This window comes from Hibiscus syriacus, unplaced genomic scaffold (assembly GCF_006381635.1).
Source record: "Hibiscus syriacus cultivar Baekdansim isolate YM2019G1 unplaced genomic scaffold, ASM638163v2 tig00110391_pilon, whole genome shotgun sequence".
NCBI classification, from domain to species: Eukaryota; Viridiplantae; Streptophyta; class Magnoliopsida; order Malvales; family Malvaceae; genus Hibiscus; species Hibiscus syriacus.
Window position 1 is genome coordinate 816,800 of NW_024062719.1, and position 25,741 is coordinate 842,540.

At 35.6% G+C, this 25,741-nt stretch overlaps 1 protein-coding gene and 2 pseudogenes across 1 annotated transcript; all 3 read left to right on the plus strand.

The window, feature by feature from the left end:
• The first annotated feature begins 7,068 nt into the window (after positions 1–7,068).
• Positions 7,069–9,956, plus strand: LOC120123148 (annotated as a pseudogene).
• Positions 9,957–10,561: 605 nt separating this feature from the next.
• LOC120123151 (partner of Y14 and mago-like) lies at positions 10,562–12,918 on the plus strand. The gene is given in 5 exon segments (XM_039142108.1): positions 10,562–10,733; positions 10,735–10,855; positions 11,255–11,371; positions 11,748–11,993; positions 12,574–12,918. Coding segments are annotated over 5 exon segments (696 nt in total). The 5' UTR covers positions 10,562–10,665; the 3' UTR covers positions 12,718–12,918.
• A 1,077-nt stretch (positions 12,919–13,995) lies between these two features.
• On the plus strand, positions 13,996–17,484 carry LOC120123150 (annotated as a pseudogene).
• Positions 17,485–25,741: the final 8,257 nt, after the last annotated feature.

The window sequence follows — 25,741 nt, forward strand, 5'->3', positions numbered from 1 at the left end:
ACATACTAAGTATAATAGATTACACCCCTATAGTTTCCATTTCAAATACTCAAAATTAGGAAAACTGGTACTTGAAGGGTTTCTTCATTTATTTTCAGATAAAAACATTGTTTTAGTATAAATTTTTATTTTGAAAAGGGAAAATAAATATTTTAAGTCGAAACTCTAAGTACCAACTATAATATTAAGTGTTATCTTTTGTAGATAATTCATATGACACCTCGTAATAGTTTTCATTTAGTGACCAGACAAGGTCTAGGTCATAATGTTCCTGCTAAAGTTAACCCTCCACCCCCATCAGGTCAGACCTAGAACCTAAATAAGGTTAATGAGATTGAACGAGATGAGTATCTTGTGTATCAGAGTAGAGTTTAGTAGGTTGAGAATAAAACTCGCTCGCACATCTGACTTAGGGTGATGATTTATGGGAATCTGAGGGTGGTGAAATTGTTGAAATTGATAATGTTGCTTTGAATCGGGAGTTAATACTCTACCTTCGTTGGAATAAGTGTGTTAGGAAACCCATATCTACTGAGTTCTTAGCTGTTGAGATGATTGTATTTGTGGGTAAAAACTGGATCTAATCCTACTAATGTTGAATATTGGTTGAAGCAGCTACAACGACTGTTTGTGAAAATGGACTACCTGACTAATCGTATGTTGAGGGCTTTTATATCATTGTTAGTAGGTAAAGCTCGAGACTGGCAGGAGTCTGAGTAGGATACTATATCTGTCGGAAAGTTCACTTAGGAGTACTTTGATAGGTTTTATAAGATCGCTATGTGGGGACTTAGTATTTGACAAAGTGTCAGGAGGATTTTCTGAATCTAAAACAAAATGATATGTCTGTGACCAATTATGAGATTGAGTTCCTGAGATTGATCAAGTATGCTCTGGGTTAATTTCAAATGAGAAGGAAAAATGTGATTGATTCCTGAAAGGTCTTCATCCCTCGATTCAATCAGGTGTTGCCTTACACCGTGACACATTGTTTAATAGTTTAACTGCTCGAGTCAGGACTGCTGAGAAGATTACTAAAGCAGGGTATGTGAACCAATTTGGATAAAGATAGAAATATGGTTATGATTTTCAAGAATATACTTGAGTTAGACCGGTGACATCTACCATTCCGACTATTAGTGCAGAAGGTTCGACTGATACTCGAGGGGGTACCACAATGTTTATATTGTCAGAAAAGGCATGTGGGAGAGTGTTGGAGGAAGACTGGAACGTGTTTCCATTGTGGATCTCTGGAGCACCATTTCAAGGAATGCATCTTTTGCCTACTAGTGTCTATGTTCCTAATCAGTCACAGGTTTAGTTCAGGTATCGAATCGAGTTAGGGATCATGTTAGATTGACTAGTTCTAGTTCAACTAGTAGAGGTAGACCGACTCAAAGTAGAGGTTCAACTAGATCTATAGTGAGGTAACCTAAGTTTATATATGCTACTTGGAGATATGAAGATTAGGATGAGCCAAACAATTTTGAAGTTATTTACCTTACTCATGTTATTTCTATTCTAGTAAATTTTGAGGTTGAAATTTTATTTAAGAAGGGAAGAATCGTAACACCCCAAATTTACTCAAATCTTAAACCTTAGAATTTGAGAATTTCTCTTTGAATCCCTAAATTGATTTCAAGGATTAAATTGAATTAGTAGTAAATTCGATAACTAAATCATAAGAAAGTTAAAAATTGAAGTCAATTTTGAAAACCCTAGGAAAACCAGGACTAACCCTAAAGTTTACCCATGTTTTATTAGAAATCAAATATCACATTGTTGAACTAATTTTTAATTTTGATATAACAAGATTTTTTAAATGATTTAAGTTGTTAAAATTTGCATTTCATAATTTTATAAAGAATTCATAAATGATTTTAAAATGTTTTTAAATGCGAAAAATAATCACAAGTGTTCTTAAATTTCACAAATTGTAAGTTTTGTTTTAAAGCTCAAAACACTTGTATTTTAGACAAAACACCTCTCAGTCTCCAGACCAGTGTGCTAGTCTCAAAACCAAAGTCCAGAAGGCTTTTCAGTCTCAAGACCATAGCTCTAGTCTCGATATCGGTGGTTGAGTATAGATACTCATTCAAATAGTATTGATACCAAAGGTTCAACGACTATAAATTTGATCATTAGAATGCTCTGTCTCGATACCAACATTCTAGTATTGATACCAAATATGTAGGTGAGCATTAAATGCGCAAAATTAATGATTCAAACGACTCAAATAAATCCCCAATGGCTCCAAATGACTATATTGATGTTAGAAGACATAAAAGGTCTAATATTCAAATAGAGAAAAACAATAAAGTCAATTAAAAGATCAAACCAATATCAATAGAGTTTAAGAGCAAAACTTGTCAAATTCTTTGTAACACACTTGTAAAGGTTTAACAACCTTAAGAAGGTCTCCATCAACGGTTTAACAATTGGTATCAGAGTGGGTCTCTATAGATGGTTTAACAAACTTGAGAAGGTCTTAGGAGAGCTCTATCAATTTCCTCTATCAACCGAGAAAGATAGCTTCAAATTTGAAGATTCTCAACCGATCAACAAGCCACCTTATTTCAATGGTGCAAATTATGCCTATTGGAAGAATAGGATGATACTCTTCATTCAAGCATATGATTTAGGAGCTTGGGAGTCTATCATGAAGGGTTATTCTACTCCAACTAGAACTTTGGTGGAATGGAGTGAAAAAGAGAAGAAATAGTTCCAATTAAATGCTAAGGTCATGTACATTTTGTTTTGTGTATTAGGCCCGAATAAATATGGAAGAGTCTCATATTTTTCAATTGCCAAGGAGATTTTGGACAAGCTCCAAGTCACTCATGAATGAACCGATGGAGTAAAGGAAACAAAAATCAGTCTTCTCAACCATAGTTATGAGAATTTCAAGATGAAATCGGATGAAGACATCAAAGCTATGAAAGATAGATTTCCCGTAATTGTCAATGGCCTTAAGTGATAAGGATAAATTATCCCTAATGAAAGCTTGTGAGGAAGATAATTTATTCTCTTCCAAAATCTTGGCAATCAACGAAGACATTAATCATCGAAGCAAAGAACATATAGTCACTCAATATTGATGGTTCCTTACTAACTCATGAGTTGATGGTAAAATAGAATGAGCAAGAATAAGAAAACAAAGAAAAAGGAAATAATGAGAAGAAGAAAAAGGATGTTGGTATTGCTCTCAAATCTACCAATGAATACAAAAAAGATTTAAGTGAAGAGGTGGATGATGAAGATGAAGAGATGGCCAAGATCTTCAAGAAATTCAAGAGATTCATGTCACCAAAGAAAACAAATGAAGCATGAATCAAAGAAGGAGAATGATCCTATCATATTCTATTCTCAGGTCGTATGACTTAGTACTACTGATCGTGGGAAGCGTATGACTTAGTCAATATCGATTAGTTGTTATATGTGTGTCCCTTTGACCTGTTTGTTACCTTTAATATTGTTTGATGTTATGTTATATGATATTATGTGTACACATTTATCTATTATGGTTATGTGTATTTGAGTTATGACTAATATTTTATTATTGTTGCATCATTTTAAATCTTTGCATTATTGTATTCCTGTTTTTACATGTGATTCTCTATGAAGGGCATAATCGTCGTTCTGATTCTGCATAGAATTATTTCATCGTTCTGATTATGCATGAGATTTTATCCTCGTCCTGATTCTGTATGTGATTATGTCCCCATCCTAATTCTTCATGGGATTATATCTCCATCCTGATTCTGCATGGGATCCTCTATGGAGGGTAACATCTCTGTCATATTTCTGATGAGTTCCTCTTGGAAATTAACTCGAGCTCCTTTTCGAAGGGTAACGTCTTTATCCTGATTTATGTTTTCTACTTTGGGTCCACTTTGGAGGTCTCAGGTTCCTTTTAGTAGATAGTGTTTTTCATTCTGTTCGCCTAGATGAGAAGTAAGGTGTTGAGAAACTCTGTATGATTTTCTGGTAATAAATATATGATTCTATTGTTACTTAATTATTTTTTTATTTTTATATCATGCGTGAAGTATCTGAATTATTATTTGTATTTGTAGGGAACATTGAGCTTTATAGCTCACTCTATTTCTATTTTTATTTTCAGATTATCCAGATGTACAACCAGTTTGGCTATCGGAGGAGTAGTCTTAATTTCATATTGTGTGAGGTTAAATTTTTGCTTTCAACCTCTTTAAATTATGGCATGAGTTTATTCTGATCTCGTATTTGGTAAATCTTTTTAAAATGGTTTATCAACAAAATTTCACTTTTAAACTAATTCTAGGGTCAGCGTGATTACTCTGATTCAGTTGTAGCTCATAGCACGAGTCTAGGGGTTACATCGATGATATACAAAAGGAGATTATCTTTCGAGATTGTAAATAGTTAAAGAAGGGAGGCTGGGTCTCAGAAATTAAACATACATGGAGGAAGGGAACTGTTGTGCCGGATCATCTTACGAACCTGACCTTCGAGAAGGAAGAAGGAATCCACACTTTACTAAATCTATCAGAGGAGCTCATGAGCTTGCTTCAAGAAGATAGAATATGAATAAAACTTGGGTAAAGTATAATAATGGTCACTGAATTTTTCTAAAGCTTTCATTTAGGTCCTCTAACTTTTAAAACTTGCAATATAGTCCCTCAATATTTAGTCCATTTACAATATGGTCCCCGACGTAACCAGCCATTTACAATATGGTCCCTGACATAACTAGCTGTTTGACGCCGTTATACTGTCGTTAGTACATTTGCAATATGGTCACTGAGCTTTTCATGCGCTTGCATTTGGTCCCCCAACTTTTAAAACTTACAACATAGTCCTCAATTTCATTCTAAACCCAAAGTTCATTTTCAATCTCAAATGTCCTTTTTCACTTCTTTCTTCTCATTTCCAGCGTAACGTTTTAGTCGGGGATGCATGGGAAATTCTAATCTAAATTTGAATTATATAGAGGTGCTGACTTGAATAAGGGTTCATTGATAGAAGACCTGACCAAGGGACTATCGGGACCATCAACGATTCAAGGTGTTATGTTAGATACAGGTCATCTCAGGTGAAGCATAGATGTTCGATGAAATGCTTGTGAGAAAAAATATGGTTAGAAATACAAAGTTGATAAATACAACTAAGATAAACTAAGTATCATTGTTGAAAGTCACCAACAAAGCTGGAATTATTTTGTATAAATGGCATATAATAATTTCTTTGTTTAATCCTTGTGGTTAAATATTTTCCAGTAGATGATCAAATATAATGAAATCCCAAACAACATATTCACCTCTCAGTCTCTTTCGCTCACATGCACTCTCGTTTGGTTTTTCTTCTTCAATTTTCCACCATGTAAAATTGTAAACCCAATCAGTGCTATGTCTTTCAGCTTTTTATTTACAAAGAAAAAATGGAGGAAAAATTGTTGGAACGCAACACCGATTGCGTTTATTTCTTATCCTCTCCCCTCACTTGCAAGAAGGTATTTATTTTCTCTTTTGGGCTATCTGAAAGTAAGCTTTACCTCTTTCGCAATTTCCCATTTTCAGCTCACATTGTGTGTTTTTTGTTGAAATTTTTATGTTTCTGGAACTGCATATCAATGATCTAGATATTCAGTGTTAGTTTTTAACCAAAACCATATAATTTTCTTTTTTTTCTTTTTAATCAAAACTTTTAGTACTCATTATGAAAGATATTTAGTCCATCAGAATAGAAGTGAAATAGGATCCTAGGCTAATTTTTTTTGATATTCTTGTTTGGTTGTTCTTTAAATCAGGGAATTGGTTGTGAGTATCAACATAGTGAAATCGCCAGGCTCAATCCGAGAGACTGTTGGTATTAGTTTACTGGGAATTGTATTGATCCAACCTGGCGTCGTGTGAGCTCGTATTCTTTTTAATACGTTCATGTTGATTATGAGACTGATATATCGTGAACAAATTGGATTTTTTACATGTTTTGGAAATTTTACAGTTGAATTGTATTGAATTATAGCTTTAGAAGACAATTATGCATGAACGCAACTCGAAAGACATCTTGACATGGTAGTATATTTAGAGCAACTACTTGACCCTGTCATGATGCCTTTCGAGTTGCGAAAGAGACTGAGAGGTGAATGCGTTGTTTGTGATTTCATTATATTTGATCTTATGTTGGAAAATCTTTAACCACAAGGATTAAACGAAGAAATTATTATATGTCATTTATACAAAATAATTCTAGCTTTGTTGGTGTCTTTCAACAATGATACTTAGTTCATTTTAGTAGTATTTGTCAACTCTGCATTTTTAATCCCATTTTTTCTCACAAGCATTTCATCGAACATCTATGCTTCACCTGAGATGACATGTATCTAACATTACACTTTGAATCGTTGATGGTCCCGATAGTCCCTTAGTCAGGTCTTCTCTCAATGTACCCTTATTCAAGTTAACATCTCCACATAATTCAAAGTTAGATTAGAATTTCTCATGCATCCCTGACTGAAAAGTTACGCTGGAAATGAGAAGAGAGAAGCAAAAAAGGAAATTCGAGATCAAAAAGGAATTTTGGGTTTAAAATGAAATTGAGGACTGTGTTGCAAGTTTTAAAAGTTGGGGGACCTAAATGCAAGCGCCTAAAAAGTTCAGTAACCATATTGCAAACGTACTAACGGCAGTGTAACGGTGTCAAACGGCCGGTTACGTCGGGACTATATTGCAAACAGACTAAATGTTAAAGGACTGTATTGCAAGTTTTAAAGTTGGGAGACCTAAATGAAAGCGTTAGAAAAGTCCAGTGACCATTACTATACTTTACCCATAAAACTTTTAAGATGGTAGGCTACAAAACGTAACCGTTTCTGATGTACCAAAAAATAATAAATAAACTAGAATTAAATTTTAATAATGTTATTCTTTTCACTAAATTCTAAACTCTAAATTTTAAATTGACACACGCGTTTCTTGGCACGTTAACCATACTTCCCTCACACCGACAGTGTAAAGCTGTGTTTACTTGTTTTGCTTTGAAGCCATAGCTTCAATTTTACTCACTCTCTTCCGCCCCTTCGAATTCTCCGATCTGTTTTCTCTCCGATCAGTGCGGAAGATTAGTTATCCAAATTCTTCGCCATGGATATCGCTTTTCGAATAGACATAAAATGCGCCTGTATTTTAATCTTTCTTCTATTATCAACTCTATTAACATCGATCGATGCTTCGATTCACATATACCAGAAACAACTCTTCAATGAAGTCGGCAATGCTTACCTTCTTCCCGGAGGAAGCGAAGGCCTCGACGCTTCTCTTTCTTCCGATGACTCCGCCACCGACGGCCGATCTTTTATTTGGTAAAATTAACGAAACATTTCGTCCTCTTAAGAGTGTGAATTGTTTTTGTCTTTTTGAGAGTAGAATGTTATAGTGATTTTATCGATTTCGGATTAGATCTGTTAGAAAGTCAAGTCATTGATGCTTACCGCGTTTGGTGATTTACTATTATCTAAGCCTTCCTTGTGTAGTTTTAGTTATGAGGATCAATGAATGATGCATTACTCTTCTGTTTTCTTTTTTTTTCTTTTTGAAATTAATAAATGGATTTTCTAAATATTACTATTGTTAATTGCATATTGAAGTTAAAATGATTACCTGAGCAGATATAAATTTTCTGTGATGTTGTCACTTGATAAAAATATATAATTAATTTTGCAATTAGAAAATTGTTGTAGCTGTAGATGTGAAATAATTATGGTTTTCCAGAAGTAAGATTAGAATTTTGGTAATGAATCACGGACTCCATCTTCAAAATTCGATGCCTTGATTGTGAACTTTATATAGGTTCGAAAATATCACATTCTGGAGGACCCAGGATGCTGCATATGCACACAGTGAGATGGAACATAGCACCGGATTGATACAGGTTGTAATTTTTGAGGCTGCTGATAGGAACAATATAGGTGGTTCAGCTTATGGTGGACAGAGGTCAATATGTTGCACCCCTGATCTTGCTAAGCTGGAAGGTTGGAAGCAAGGTGAAGTCATTAGGATACCTTCTGCAACAGAGATTGATTGGCCAATTGTTTTAAATATACAGTTCAGTGGGAATGATTTATCAACAGATAAGGCGAATGCAGAGGTACCCATCAAGAAAACTGGGATGTATAATTTGTTTTTTATAGTATGTGATCCGAAACTAAAGGGAACAGTTATGAGCGGGAAGACAGTATGGAAGAATCCTGACGGCTATTTACCTGGGAGAATGGCTCCATTGATGAAGTTCTGTGTACATGGCAGTTGCTTATTTGTTTCTCAGTGCACTTTGGTTCTCGCAATACGTGAGGTTTTGGGAAGATATCCTACAACTTCAGCACTGCCTCGCTGCTGTCATTGGTCTGGGTTTGTTCGAAATGATATTGTGGTATTTTGATTATTCAAATTTCAATAAAACAGGAATGAGACCTGTTGTACTTACAGCTTGGGTTGTAACAGTTGGAGCTTTAAAGAAAACACTTTCTCGACTTCTCATACTTTCAGTTTCTATGGGCTATGGTGTTGTACGCCCTACTTTAGGTGGTCTTACCTCAAAAGTGCTTCTTATCGGAGCTACTTACTTTGTGGCATCTGAATTGCTAGACATTACTGAGCATGTAGGGACCATCAATGACCTATCGGGAAGAGCAAGACTCTTCCTAGCCCTTCCTGATGCCTTTTTGGATGCTTTCTTGATATTGTGGATTTTTACATCTCTTTCAAAAACACTAGAGCAGCTACAGGTATTTTGTAATTTTAATTTTTTTCCTGATTGAATGGTTGGAGATGTTAAGTTTATCCTTTGAGATAACCGTGGTTATTCTTTTCCATGACATTCATTTTTCATCCAGGCCAAGAGAATATCAGTAAAGTTGGACCTCTATAGGAAATTTTAAACTGCACTAGCTCTGGCAGTGATTGCTTCAGTTGCATGGATAACTTATGAGGTTTGGTTTGTCTAGGGTTTGATTTCTTTCTTGGTTGAAACTTTGTTTTCATAATTCATCGATAAATAACATTTGTAAATTACTGTGAGAAAGATTGTACTAAAAAACTGGTTTAGTAAAACTAAAATGGTGGATCTGATTTGTTTGTTATCACAGGTATACTTCAAAGCAACAGATTCTTTCAACGAGAGATGGCAAAGTGCTTGGATCATCACAGCTTTCTGGGACATACTTTCATTTGCACTACTCTGTGTTATTTGCTACCTTTGGGCTCCATCTCAGAGCTCCCAACGGTGCGTTTTATTCCTGTAAAAGTCTATTTGTGTCGGTTGAATAGGGTTAACCCTTTTTCCTTTATCTCGATTTAAAAAGGTATATCTGGCACGTCACCTAAGAAAGGGCACCTTATGGCCATACTTTTATTTGTGGACTAACCTTTTGTAGTGAATAGGCATTCATAGACATAAGCTTACCTTATAAATAGATTGTCATGGGCCATATGGTTTGAGGGGTATCATGTAGCTTCAATTCTTCTGTCTTTTTGTCACTTCTTTTCTGCAACATACTCAGTACTACTACTTGCTCTCAGTTATGCATGCTCGGAAGATGTGGGGGACGAATTCAACGATGAAGAAGCTCAATCTCTAACTAGGGGGCAGTCGAATGGGGATGTGAGTTTAGTCAAGCAAGACCGGAAGAATGGAAATGCCGGTATCTCTGACGAGGAGGATGAGTCTGAAGAGGATAAGAGGGAGTAAAATCTGTGAAACCAACACGATCAGAGCCCACGCAATGAGAAGCATGTTATCCTCGGCGGACGATTCCAAATTAGCATGCAAAGGGAAAAAAAGTGTTGCCTAATATTTTTTTGTCCAGATTTTGTAGCATTCTTCAATTGTACATGAGAAAAAGGGATCCCGGTTGGGCACGTATTCTAGCTTAGAATAAAACAGGTAAATCGAAATGTCATTATAGATCTCATATGACGCCTGAGCTTGGCTGTAATCTTTATTTATTTTTTTCTAGTCGAATCAAATCAAGTTGGAGTTTTGCTAACATTTGGTGATTTGAGAAAGGATTATAAAAAAATTGGAAATCAGAGCTAAAAGTTTTAGGTTGAAAAGGATTAAATTAGATTATTAATATTTTAAAGGGGTCAAAAATATTTAGTGAGTTAAAAATAAGGTATTAAATTATCAAAGGAACTAATAATGTAAATTTTTTTCAAAATAAGTCATCAATATTTTATCTATTTTTACTTTCTGGTATTCCTTGAATTTAATACGGCTGCGGATGCACTTGCTAAAAAGACAGATTAGACTCTCTTCACTTGCTCTCCATCAAGGTTCCTTCAAGACCTACTTACTCGATATTCATCCTTATTGTAAACATGCTCTAGCTTAACTTCTTAGCTTGACTCCTTTCAATTAAAAAAAATCAAAAAGAAAACAAATCAATAATGTAAATGATTGAGACATAATTTTTCAAAATTTAGTGATCAAAATACGATAAAATGAAAATAAAAGTGACATACGAGTAATTTACCCCTTTTAGTAATTTCTTTAGGGTTTTATCTGATCGGAAGGTGCATAAGTTAATAAGTTTTGATTGATTTCGGCCAGCTAAAGCATTGATTACTTCGAATTCACGAGGATTATAGCGGAACGAAAACCATTAGTTTCAAAATATACAAATCAATGGCTGGAAATATCGGTGGAGGTGAAGAGCAATTGAAGAAGACGACGGAATTGGGCACCACCCTAAAAAGGAGAAAGAATTCTAGCGCCCACTCGAAGACCCGATGGTACCTTTCGAAAACCCGTTCGAATTCGGGCCGGGTATGTTCCCCAAGAGGAAGTAGCCATTTACCAGTCCAAAGGTGCCCTGGTATGTCAGTTGCCCGTATATGTAATGTATGAATATATGTGCATGTAATTCCTCACCTTTTGCCTTGTTTTTAGTAGTTATGATATGAGGAAGAAGAGTAGGATGGCATTTATTTTTATGTGTATGCTATGCGTTTGCTTATATATGATGCTTCATTGTTTATGTTTGGTGTTTGTAAATGTGGAACTTTTTGCTGTGGTTCTATGGTTGGGTTTTGGAGTTAAAAATTTAATGTTAAAGTGACTCATTGTTGATATTCTTTTGTTGAATGAGCAGAAATTGAGCTTATAGTATTGCGACTGTCTCATTCAATTCAGCTAAAATTCGATGTTGTTTGCTGTTATCGGATTCTAAGATTGCATGTTAAAGTGATATTGATCTTTGTTTTATGTGACGCAGTGGAAAAAGGAGATGGCTTCCCAATTAGGGCCTCCTGGTTATGATCCACCTATGGATGCGAAACTGAAGAGTAAGTCGGCAAAGAGAAATGAAAGAAAGAAAGAGAAACGTCTACAGGTACGAAGCTTGTTGCTGCAATCTTGAATTAGTTTTGGTTTAATGGTTTATGCTATTTTGTGAAGACATATATGGTCTGCCAACAGCTTCCCGGGTTTTTATATTTCATGCAGGACTGTAGTTTATCATCTCTATTTTGACTAGTTTGCTTTGTAATTGAAAAGATAAAAAGACGAAGACTTTTACTTTTGTTGTGGTTCATTTTCACTTGCATTGTTGCTCGATGCAACAGCGATTTGTCGCACCTTCAAATTTATCTGAATGCATATCTACTGAATTAGCGAGCTGATATATTTAAACTGTTCTATACATTAGGCCGACAAGATTCTATATATTAGCACTTATCATTTCATATACCGATTTACTTATATGGCAGGCTGCTCTTGAAAAGGAGCAGAACTCAGACGCAGCGGGTGATGATGAGACCAAAGAAGATGATTTAACCGATGGGAATTTGGATCGCGGATCAAAATCAGTTGAATCATTGGCTTCTCAGATGACAGATCTCGCTGTTTCGCAAAATTCTATTCTGGCCTCTCCTTCCTCAAACTCAGTGGAGGCCTCAGATGCTGGAACAGCAGCTCAAGATCTCGATAAAAAAATTCGGGCGCTTAAAAAGAAGGTATGGTTCATTACACCTTTGTGTTAACGTGCAAGTAATGTGGTTATTCAGCAATTTTGCAACCTTTGTGCACGAGAAACAAAAGACTTGCGCTAGCGAATGTGACCATTAATTAAATCATCTGAAATGGGAGAAGGGCAATGAACAATATCCTCTCTTATTATTCTTCTCCATGTTCCAATAAATCTCGATTCCCATTCTTTCATTCTTTTTCTTGGATTCAGATGGGCATTACCGTGTACTCGAAAAGAATCAAGGTTACAACTGAATGTTTAAGTGACAACTGGAATCTTTGTTATAATATGTTGTTTATACGAGTTTCAATTTCGGGTTGTTTAAACATGTTTGAGGACTTTGAGTGACTTAAGCATAGAATTACTTCTTTACTTGGCACTGCAACATGGCAAGTTAATCGGTTACTTGAGTATCTATCCCGTTCCTTGTACTGTAGGGATGGTGGTTTTATTCTTTTCCCAAGAATCGTTTTAAATCTGACATGCTTTCCGTGCATAAAGCATCTGGCATACATAAATATTTATGTAATGTTTTTTATTTAACAAAATGTGGTTTGCATATCTAGATCCGGCTAGCAGAAGCTCAACAGCAGAAAACTCCGCAGCAAGATATGAAGCCAGAACAATCGGAAAAATTCGCAAAACTAGACAGTTGGCATGAGGAGCTAAAGCTTTTGGAGGACAAAAAGGCCGAACTGGCAGCATTGTAAGTTCCGTCTTCGTCTCCGTGAAGAAACTGTTTGGCTGATTTAGAATCGGAGAATTTGTTGTAAAAGTGGCACGTTGGTTCCGATCCGGATTCTTGCATATCGCCATGTTTAAGTACTACCTTTGTAGTTTTAAAACCTGTACGTTTGCCAACTTAGATTAGTAGTTTTATCAGCATAATTTGCCTATCATTCCATTATACCCAAATTGTGACAAACTTGCATTAGATATGGGTAAAACTAACATAACAGTTCCTATTCATTACGTTCTATTGCATTTTGATCCCTATTGGAAAATGGACATTTTTTAAAATTTTGGTCATTTTTTTGTCGAAGTGCTGATAAAGTAATTTATCATCAAAGCAATAAACAATAGTCTATTTAAAACATTTTTTTTGTTTTTTATTAGTAAATTGGCGCTTGGACTACACCTTAATTTTCATATTGGTAATATCTAATTATCTTCTTTTACTAATTTTACTCGAAAGTGAGTGAAATCCAATGAAGGCATGCTACATATTACGTTCTTATTGGCTTGTATGTATTAGTTGGGTAAGCTAGGATCAAATTGTATGTTTAGAGATAAACTAGAAAAACATGAGAATCGAAGTATAGTTTAGGGACCGTTTTACAATAAAACTATTTACTCTTTAGAATTTAGAATAAAGAAAAGCATAAGGCCGCCCCGCCCCCTTTACTCAACTGTGATAGGCACGTGAACAGTTAATAACCCCATTTTTCATGGCAGGCCACCGGCGTGAACCGCCAACCAGGCTGGCGTCATCTACACTTAAACTTACCGAGGGCGCGTCATTCAACAACCACCCCAAGATTCACGTAAAACCCGCGAAAGCGTGATCTTCAAGCGCGCGTCTACCAAGCGCCTCCCGCAAGTGTATTTTTGAAGAAAAACAAATTGGAGCGTGAATTCTACAACCTTTTAACGACACGTGTGAAATGCCCATTGACCCGACCCGAATTCGGATTCCTCGAGTCATTTCTACGCTACTCTTTTCCTTTTCTCTGAAAAATCATCCTTTGGCGCTTATCGCCCCCTCTCTTTCATTCCATTCCATCGATTTCGTCGCTAATTCTTCCGGTTTCGTTGCTAAAGAAACAAAACCCTAAGTTCATCTCGCTCTCTTTTTCTGACCCTAATTTCATTTCAAAATTCTCAAATCCATTTCCCTGGTACGTCTGTCGCTTTATCTTTGCTTTTCCCGTCGAATTTTAATTAGCTTCACCGGAGAAGAAAATAATATAGGAAGCTTCATTTTTACTTTTTAAGCTTTGAAGATCTGTTTTGGATTTTTTCCACTTTTTAAATGAAATTATTTGTAACTTGAATACTTCCAAGTTCCTTCTTTTTTTGTCTTTTATTTTTTTTAAATTAAATATCGAATTCGATAATTGCAGATCTTAGATGGATCAAGTCTAAAAGTCCCATGTGGGTGAATTGTAGTTTCATGTTCTCCTCTGATTATTTAGTCAGATAATTAACTGTATTATCGTGAGAATCTATTGCTAAAGCACGTTGTTTCGATTCATTTAAGTTTATCTATCTATATAAAGAAATATATTAACTCTGGGTGTTCTGTTATCAGATGAGACTTGGTATCTTCAACTAACCCGTTATCTCGATCTAGATTTGCACAGCTTTTTTCCCCCCGAAAACAGGTGAGATTCTGTGAAATCCATCCTTCTGAATTATGAATTTTCCCGTCGTATTTGGGTTGGCCATTGATTAGGGTTGTTCATTTTTCGAAGTTCAATGAAGGATGATCTAGTTCACGTGGATGATGGGACATGTATGTCAATTGTATCAAGGAATTTCTGTTCTGTTGCTGATTTGATTGATTTGTTATTTTTTTACGGTGGATGATTTAATTCACTTGTTTGATGAGAACATGGGATGTGAATTTTTATCAAGGATAAGGTGCATTCTGGGTTTTTGTTATGCTTACGGTTTATGGATCTTGAATTTTCTCATTTTTAGACTTTGCTTTAATCTTTAACTTTAATATCAAGTCATTGGTGGATTGCTCTTTAGCAATTTGCAGGCATAGTGAGCACAGGGAGGTCTTCATCCCCGATGATGTGAGAATATCTTGTGGTTTGGAAACGAGGATTTACAGTCCTCCTAGCCTCGGTTTTGTTTGTTCAATGTTAGTAATTTGTGTCTCAATTACAAACATTTCATTATTAGAAAAGGGCGTATCAGTGTAATAGAGAAGAGGCTTAGGGTATAACGTAGCTAAAGTACGTTTTGATAGATTTGGTCATAGACTAATTGGCTGGGCGCAGGGAGCTTTTGTTTCCTGATGGTGTGATAATAGCTTGTGGTTTGGAAATATTGATTTACAACCCTCCTGGTCGCCATGATTTAGTTCCTTCAATGCTAGAAATTTGTCTCAATTACAAACATCTATTACCAGGAAAGGGCATTCAGTGTAATAAATTAGAGGATTGGGGTATAATGTAGCTAATTTTTTTTGTATAGATTTGTCAAAGTTCGCTCGTAACTGGCATTACGAGATTAGAATAGGGTTACTATTGTATCTTATTTGTGTCGTGCGACACAAGGTACTTAGTGTTAACAGCTGGATATCGTTTGTTTTCTGTTAATTATCAATTTTTGTGCTCAATTTAGCAGCCAAAAGGTTACTTGCAAGTAATTCAGAATTTTTATATTGATCAAGATTGCATGCCACCTTCGATTTATCTTTAGATAGCCTTTTCTATCAAGTTTGGGAATGTGAAGCCACCTCTTATACCAATTCCCCCTTTAGTGTTGATGAACATTGTGTGGGTTGGGTACAAAAGAGAGAGAACAAGAAAGAAATGTCCCTGTCTGCATTTTATGCGAGAAAGAGAACTCAGGGTGTCTGTTGCCTCAATAACCATAGTATCTCATTTTTCTTTTAGGACATTGCTGGGAGTGAGTTTATAAGAGAGAGAGAGAGATTACCGTGAACATGCATGATCTGTTTCACAAATATCTTTGATATCTTCAAACAGAATGGCCCGATGTGAAAATAAAACTACTGAAATGACTCAGAGGGCTTTTTTCTAAACCATAACAGAAACTACGGTTTAGATATTGTGTTTTATTGGCCTTAAGTTACCATTAGTTTTAGAAAAATTACAAGCACACTTGAGTAATTGATATGTTTTTACCAGTATATGTTGATTTAAAGATTATTTCTACTGTCGAGATTTTTTTATTGTGAAATATTATTTTGAGGTGTAGTTTGCAAATGGCAAAAGGAAGCAAAGGACAACGTAGAACTGCTTTCCGGCAAATCAGGGCAACCCCATACCCATTGTCCTCACATCGTCGAGGGATCTACGGGGATTTGTACCACAAAAAATGTTCCAAACCTTTGGATAAGAAAGATTGGGAAGATGTAACATGTTCTGTTTGCATGGAGTGTCCTCACAATGCTGTTCTTCTTCTCTGTTCATCTCATGACAGGGGCTGCCGTCCCTACATGTGCGGAACTAGCTTCCGATACTCAAACTGCCTTGACCAGTACAAGAAGTTCTACTCTAAAGTAGTCCCTTCCAATCATGAAGAATCTTTGCATAGTTCCATTGACAATCCAGTTCTAGCACCAGGGGGTTGAGAAGTGTGAAATGACAGAACTTGCACGTCCACTTTGCAGGGGTCAAGTGAAAGGATGGACTGTGGTGGAACCTGCAAGGGAATATTTAAATGCCAAAAGGAGAAGCTGCATGCAGGATGACTGCACCTTTGTTGGGACTTTTAAGGAAATAAGGAAACACATGAAAGCAGATCATCCTTGTGCTAGGCCACGCGAAGTGGACCCTACGCTTGAACAGAAATGGAGAAGGCTCGAACGAGAGCGTGAGAGAGAGGATGTGATCAGCACAATAAGATCAGCTATGCCAGGGGCAGTGGTTTTTGGGGATTATGTTATAGAAGGAAATCATCGTCACTTTGAGACAGATGAAGAGGATGGTCTTGATGCAGATCCTGCAGAAAGGAATGGGAGTTTTGAAGTAGGCTTAGATAGTAGTAATTTTGTAAACTTCTTTCTTCTGCTGCATGCATTTGGGCCATCAGGTAATTACGATCTTGCTAGACAACCAAGGCAACCCACACATGCAGCAAATGAGGATGCTGTTGATATTTGCTACACCTCTCCTGTTGGGGATCCAGGTTCCTCTGGTCAAGATGATGATGAGGATGATGGCGGCGATACTTCTTTGGTTAGCCGCCTTCGCCAGCATGGCAGACTTATTTTAGGACGATCAGGTAGAAGACGTAGACGTAGAGAAGCCACCGGAGGCCAAAAGAAATTTATACCTAAAAAAGGAGGGGAAACAAGAAAGGTTACACATCCTCATAGTGTTGGGAAAAAAATTAGGTAAAAACACAAAAGAATAGACCTTGAATTCACAGCGATGTACTATCTCATTCATTTTAGAGGGCATTATCACAAGGTTGGCTAGGAAAGTAAATGGTGGAAGGAGGATGTTATATCATTTGTTGTTGTGTAATCATTTGGGTGTATTCATAATTCCTTTCCCTTATGTTTAGTTGGAAAGCATGTAATTTGTTCAGTTAAACTTCTGCTAATCATCTGATCTTTTGTATATAGACTTGCATTGTCAAAAAAAAAAAAAAACCTCAGGCCTTTTCACAGGATGGGGATGCAGGGAAGACTATGCACAGATTGAGAAGTCTTCAAATGCAAGTTAACATTTAATTGTACTTTTGGGTTCATTGAAATGCGCCCTCTAATTTGTTCAAACAATCTTTCTATTGTTGTTTGTTCCCCTCTTTTTACATACAAGGTTGTATTCGTAGGTTTACTATGACTTTTGGTATTTAATTTTGGCATTGATACGGTGCTCAATTCTTTTTGTGCAATGAGGTATATCTAATTTTTTAATGGTGCAATGAAGTATTTATTTATTTTTATTTAATTAAGAACTTAACTTTTTATGTGTGATGCAATTAGATATCTTACATTTTTAATTGCATATGTGCAGTTCTAGTTGGTTTAACTTATAAAATTAATTTCATTTAGTTAAAAGACTAATACATGTCATATATTTTAAAGTTAAGCGTTAAATTTCCAAGCATGATTATCATGAAATATAAGAAATATAATTTTTAATACTGTTTATCATGAAATATAAGATATATAATTTTATTAAAAATGAAGTTGGACACTTATTAGTTGCACTAAAAAAATTAGTAGACTTAAGCGATCATTAAAAATAGTAATTATACAAAAAAAAATATTGAGGACCACATTGCACGTCAATGCTAAAAGGAAGTACCAAAAGTTATAATAAAAAAATCGAGTTGGGATCCCTACGCCTAGGGTTGTAAATGAGACGAGATAGATCGTGAGCTACTCGAGATCGACTCGATCAAGGCTCGATAAATACTCGGATCGAATGGACTCGACTCATGCTCGAGCTCGACTTGAATTCTTAACGAGCCGAAACGAGCTACTTGATACTTGACTCGAAAAGCTCGTGAGCAACTCGAAAATATAATATATAAGATTATATTTTTTTTTATAAAAAAAAAAAAATTATTAAAAATATTAATATTTATGTATTGATTTTTTAAAAGAGAATACATTAAGATTTTCATCCATTTAAGGTTCAGGTTCGAGTTTGAGGCTTCAATCGAGTTAAGTTTAAGAATTTTTTTTCTTCATTTCGAGCCTTTTCAAGCTGCTCATGAGCTTTAGTTCATGATTTCGAATTCGAGTCGAGCTTGAAAATTTTAAGCTCGCGAGTTTTCGAGTCGAGTCGAGCTCAGTAATACTCGAGCTCAACTCGACTCGTTTACACCCCTACCAACGCCGCTATTCAGCGGGAAAATGAAAAGCTGAATAAGTGTGCATTCCTCACAAAATTAGGGTATTCGCTATCAGGGAATTGGTTAAATTTTTTTAATATTCAATTAACGATTAATTTGATTCGAAATCAATTAATTAATCAAATTAACCAAATTAATAAAAATTATTAAATATTATATATATTAAATCTATATTTTAAGTTTGAACCATTAATTTTTTTTTGAAAAGATTGTTTTGTATTAATGAAGTGGATTTAATACAAAATGGCCATCGACTCGATATCATTGAAAAATCTCTCTAATCTTAAGTGGATGAAAAAGAATGTCAGAACCAATGACAAATCAAGACTACAAAACCATAAGACGCACATATACCGGAGACTGAAAAAGTCGGCACTTACACCACCCTGACTATTCTGTCGATTCCCCATCCAAGATCTACAACCCCACTACGGTATAACTGGCGATTTGACCAAACTGACACATATTTAACGAATATTTACCTTTTTAGCACCGTTTAATATATATTTCCCGAAGTGGCACCCTTTCGGCTGAGCTGGCGAAAGGCGCGTCCCCGGGGACGCGCTTTACCTGTGTTTTCGCTGAGTTGGATGCCACGTGTGGAAGGCGCATCCCCGGGGACGCGCCTTTCGCCAGCTCGACTGCCACGTATTTTGTTTAATAATAAATATTTTATTTTTATTATTATTATAAATTAGTAATATATTATGTAAAGTGTTTCGATTATAATGTAAGAATTATCAAATGTATTTTGTTAATGTGTGTTAAAGGTGGAGTGAATTATCTACATTAATATGATAGAACAATATATGAAAACCAGTTTTGATTTTATTGTAGTTATAGGAAAAATGTATGAAATTATAATATAACACATATGATTATATTATTATTTTTGATTTTGATTATCGATCTATTAATTTTATCAGTTAATTATTTAAATGTTATCAATCTAGTCATCGCTTATCAATATTTAACGAAAATATTGATGCATAAGTTAATAAATTAGTATAATTACATATTTACTCTTTAAGACTTACATATTTTATGAAATTAGTCTTATTGAAAATTTAATTTAATAAATTTAATCCTCCAATCAGAACATGAAATGTGTCATCGTATACATAATTTTTTTAATAACTTTTAATTTGTTTAATTTAATATTTTTCTCTACTTAGAAGGTGGAATTATTATTATATTTTAAAAAATTTAATAACTAATAATATTAATTATTATATTAAATAAATATATTAAAAATATTTATGTATTTAAAAGTTAAAAAAAATTATTTAGGTGTACATACATTGACAAATTATATAAATGCAATAACATTAAATTATTAGAAACAAAAACATTCATTTTAATACAATATTAATTACATAAGAGTTAAAAGTTATATGATGATAACAGAGCTGGATATTTTTTTCTATTGTGCCCGATGTTTCTACAATGTCCACATCGTTTTTGTTCTGTTGACTTCTCCCGAATATCCATATCACAATGTATTCTAGTAGATTTTTGGACGACCAAAGTCCCTCAATAGCAACGGATCTGGTACAATTGTAAGCCAAGTTTGAATCTCATTTGGGTCTCTTTCGTTTCCTATGGGCGGAAACTCAAATTCATATACCTTGAATACTTGTGAAAGTTGGTATACGGGATCAACATAATTTTTGTAGTCCAAATGCGAATATGAGCAAGTTGCAATGACATGAGAGCATGGATATTTGAGTGCTTGAAAGAAACCATTGAACTTGAAGTCGAAAACATTGGCAGATGAATGTCTTCCCCTTGAAGTAGAAGAGATGTTGCCATATGGATTATTGGTGAAGCCACGTGGGTTGAGATCATAAGCAGTTGCAGATGAATGCCTTCTTATTGAACTTGATGGCATGGTATCTGGCGTTGGATCCGCCATTAATGATGTGAAATCATTACAGATCAGTTGTGTCGGGCTATCAACTTGATCACCTTGACATGCAATGCCAAAGTGAGAGGAATATGAGAGACAACGAGTTGCACGAACCTCAATAAATTTCAATAAGAGATTGTGAACTCCCCATATGAGCATCAACCATCATAGAAACATCATCATCGTTTGAAAGCTAAAATGATGTATACATGAGCGGAAAAAGTTCAGTAGGAAATCTGTACTGAAGTGAAGATAGTCTTCTCTGGCCTGCTACACGAATCCTTAACGAAATTTTTGTGATTAACTCCTCAATTGTGATGTTTCTCTTCAAGGTTAAGGGGATATAATGATCTGACTCAAAAATAACCCCCTCTTCAACTTCCTTAATTTCTCCATCATACAAAACAACAGCAGAAAGACGACTCATTTTCAGAGAATTTGAGAATTTAGAGTTTGGGAATTTGAGAATTTAAAAGCTTGTGAACTGAAGTTTGTTTTGAAAGTTTATAATACGTTGCATATAATAATGTCTATAATCGGAGTACTATTCATATCAGTACCTATTATTTCTCAGGGGACTTGAAGACGCGTTCCCGGGGGCGCGCCTTCTATTATTTTGTCAGAGAATATGTTATCATTGCCCTATTATGTCACTTATGTCCCTCGGGGACACTATTCATATCAGTATCTATTATTTCTCAGGGAACTTGAAGGCGCGTTCCCGGGGGCGCGCCTTCCATTATTTTGTCAGAGAATATGTTATCATTGCCCTATTATGTCACTCATGTCCCTCGGGGATACTATTCATATCAGTACCTATTATTTCTCAGGGGACTTGAAGGCGCGTTCCCGGGGGGGCGCCTTCCATTATTTTGTTAGAGAATATGTTATCATTGCCCTATTATGTCACTCATGTCCCTCGGGGACACTATTCATATCAGTACCTATTATTTCTCAGGGGACTTGAAGGCGCGTTCCCGAGGCGCGCCTTCCATTATTTTGTCAGAGAATATGTTATCATTGCCCTATTATGTCACTCATGTCCCTCGGGGACACTAGATGGATTGTGAAATCATGTAAATTATAACCAAAATTTAACTTCTTTTGAAAGTTCAGCAAGTTAAGAATAAATTATACATATAGATTAATTTAAGTTCATAACTTAAATTAAAACGTTATGTGAAGTTTGAATAAATTAGATAAAATGTTATGGATAAATTGAATAAATGTGAAGTGATAAGTTGATTGTGACATTGAAATTGTATGGAATGAGCATCGAGATGTTTTTACGAATAAATGTGAAGTGATAAGTTGATTTTAATGTATACGTTTTAATATATATGTTAATGATAAAATCATATGTATGGATAAATTTAATTTCAATTTAAGTATTGTGAATTATATTTGGAATATAACTTTTAATTTCGAATACAATTAGAATATTAAGTTAAAATTTAATGTTAAATTTCGAATACTATAATTTATATTTTAATTTTAAATTTTGAATAATATTATTTTTATTTTAAATTTTGAATAATATAATTTGTATTTTAAAAACATTTATCAAACATTTAATGTTAAATGTGAATAAAAAAATAGCATTAAAAATATGTATGTAACAACCATGAAACATTTAAATAACATAACCAAATTACATAAAATTATGAAATATAACTATTTAAATAACATTAAAATACAACTGGATCACCGATGTCGTCTTCTCGAATGAGTTCCACATGGCGGTGGTTGTCTATTTCGTGGAGGATTTCTTCGTGGAACTTGTTCTTCAGTCTCCTCATCTTCACTATCATCATCAGCAGCATTTTCTTCATTTGGTGTAGATGACGCTGAAGGGGCTGAAGGGCCTGTATAAAATAACGACCCTGGAGGAGTGCTAGTAACAATCCCACCGCTCCCCGGGAACTGTGAAAACTGTGGAAACATTGGCATCGATGTCTGTGATCCAGATGGAGATTGAGGTGTCTGCGGAGAAGCAGCACCAGCCAAATAAGATGCATATGAACCATATGCTGGATCATTAAACATAGTCGTATATGCACCTCCATATGGTATAAAACCCTACGGGCTAGGCATGTAACTTGGCGGGCTAGGAATGTAACCCTGCGGGCTCGGAATGTAACCCTGCGAGCTCGGAATGTAACCCTACGGGCTCGGAATGTAACCATGCGGAGATGGCATATGAACTGGTGGGCTTGGTATATGAAGTGGAGGGCTGGGCATGTACCCTTGCGGCATCGACGGATAAAGATGTTGTGGTGGGACTGATGCAGAACTGGTAGCGCCTTCTCTCCATCCACGCGTCGGGGGACGATGATATTGAGACGGTTGACGTCTTTCTCGGCACCTAGGAATATTAACCCCTCGTGCTTCCGCCGAAAGTAGAAACGGCTTCCCATTTTCATTAAACCAGTCCATATAGTTATCCGTAACCATATGACCAGTTTCAGCGTAATATTGTCGAGGGGCCAATAGTGTATATCGGTTCTCCCAAAGCGCAATACAATCTCTGTGTCTCACCACCCAGTTAACATCTTTCTTTCCTCGTCTATCTATGTTATGCACGTCGTCTAAATTCCTAGGTGCTCCAGGAATATATTGCGTACAACCATACTGACGGAGCACGCGATCAACTGGATGCCACTCAATAATAGCATAACATATAAGAGGCATAACCGATATCCATACCTCTAATGACCCACTAAGGTGGGGTGGGATGCAAGCTTTCACTTCATCGCTCGCATAAGGTATCCACTGAAACTGAAATATAAATATACAATTCAAATAAATAAAATATTCTAATTATATCTAGCATTTTAAATTAAAATATTAATAATTAAACAAATTTAAAAACATACCTCAGACCCAGCTTTCGTATCAATAAGTAAACGAATTTCCTCTAACCAGTAGGTATACTTTTATGGTCCTTTCTTTTCATCGACCACCTATGAAATATAATATAAACTAAATATCACCCTATTTAATTGACAATATTTAAATCAAAATTTAGTTCGAAAATTACCTCAATAATAAGGGGAATACGTATAGTTCATTCACGATCGGGCATAAGAAAGGCATGCGGAACCACGCCCATGATTGTAGAAGCAGGAGACATCCACCGATAGCAGTTTTCTTATAATTCGTCGCCCGACACATTTCTCTAAAGAGAAATGCCAAAACTGCAATGCCCCAAAATCGATCAGATGCCGCAACCACATACAATGCACCTGGTTGCGAGATTTGTCGGGCATCAATATTCCTCCAATTATTCATATAATATATGCCCGAGCACATGCCTTTGTTTGATCCTCTGAAGTATTTTCATTTAAAACCTCAAAATTAGCTTTCAACCAAGATAAAGCTATTCTACCTCCATTAAACACTGGCGGAGCAGCTCCAAGATAATCAATGCACATTGACTGCCAATCACCATCCGCCATACCACACATCATATTTCCGTCGACGAGAAGCCCCAGATGCATAGAGACATCCTCCAATGTAATTGTGACCTCTCCACATGGAAGGTGAAAAGTGTGTGTCTCGGGCCTCCACCTCTCAATCAGTGCAGAAATTAGGACAGATTCGAGTTTGCAACCGCCAATAATTGTTGCAATATACCCGAACCCGGCAGAAGCCAAATATGGCAAAATACGTTCCGGTGTTAGTATACGTGGATTTTTAATAAAAGTCTCTAAAATACGATCAGTATCCTAAATAATATACATCATAATAACTTTAAAATAAAAATAAATTTAAATATTAACATTAATTATAAAAAATATTACCATATCGCTAAAATGTCTGGAGATATGATCAATATCCAATCGCAACAGCATTTCGTTTTCCATTATAATTGTAGACAAAACAATATAATTAGCACAAAAACAATTAATAATTCTAAATAAATAATAATTATATAAATATTATTTTAATAAAAAAATAATATTTACATAAATATATTATAAAAATAATAACTATTTAAAAAAATACTAACATAAAAATAAATTTCTTACCACTAATAACAAATTTAAAACTCAAATAGTTGGAGAATTTGAGTTATATAAGAGAGGAGAATATGATTTTGGTGTGAAGAATGAGGGAGGGTTCAGGGGGTTTATATAGGGGAGGAGGAGGGGTAGTTAGGGAAAACGGATGGGGGCATTTATGGCATTTAATGGAAGGCGCGTCCCCGAGGATGCACTTTCCACACGTGGCAGTCGAGTCAGTGAAGGCGCGTCCCCGGGGATGCGCCTTCCACACGTGGCATCCAACTCAGTGAAAACACGGGTAAAGCTCGTCCCCGGGGACACGCCTTTCGCCAGCTCAGCCGAAAGGGTGCCACTTCGGGAAATATATATTAAACGGTGCTAAAAAGATAAATAATCGTTAAATATGTGTCAGTTTGGTTAAATCGCCGATATAACTCCACTGTCGCAATAACACATCCACACCACACAATACCCCCTTGACAAAATCAATAAACCCCATCTTACATAACGAAAACAACAACCAAAAACACCGACATAGCTATAAAATCAAGCATGGGATGCATGTTAACACGCAGGTTTGAGTATTGCAACCGGATTTCTAGCAAAATCGAAGGATGAGGAGATGATAATGGCCATTTACACTTGAACCAGTAACCTACTCTCAACAAAATCAACTCTGAAATTTTCTCTTCACTCAACCTTTGCCATTAAAAACAGAATAATTCACACACGTCCAAATGGTCCAAATGGAAACGAAAAAAAGAAGTGTCCATAAAGATTTATCATCTTTCCTATTTACCAATGTGTCCCAAATAAATAACCACTCCTTAACACTACCAGGCATAACCATCGAGATATTCGAGAGGCAACACCACTTTTTCCAAATACCCCAAATGATCGGGCAATGGTAGAAAAGATGATTTACGCTTTCCACTCCATTATGATAAAACACACAAGATGTTGAGTTTAAATTTGGAATACCCATTTTAGAGAGTTCAAGAAACGAAGGTATTCTATGTCTAATAGCTCTCCAAACAAAACTCTCCACCTTTGGCGGAGCAATGTTAGCCCAAACTAACATCTAGAGTGACGCATCAGAATTTACCCCATCAGTAACTAGTATGCAATAATTTTTTTTTGAAAATGATCCATCGGGGATCCCATCCAGACTAGCTTATCAACCTCGTCACATCCAATTGTAGCATGATTTAAAATACTCATGAAGGCCTTCTATAGGTCATTTTC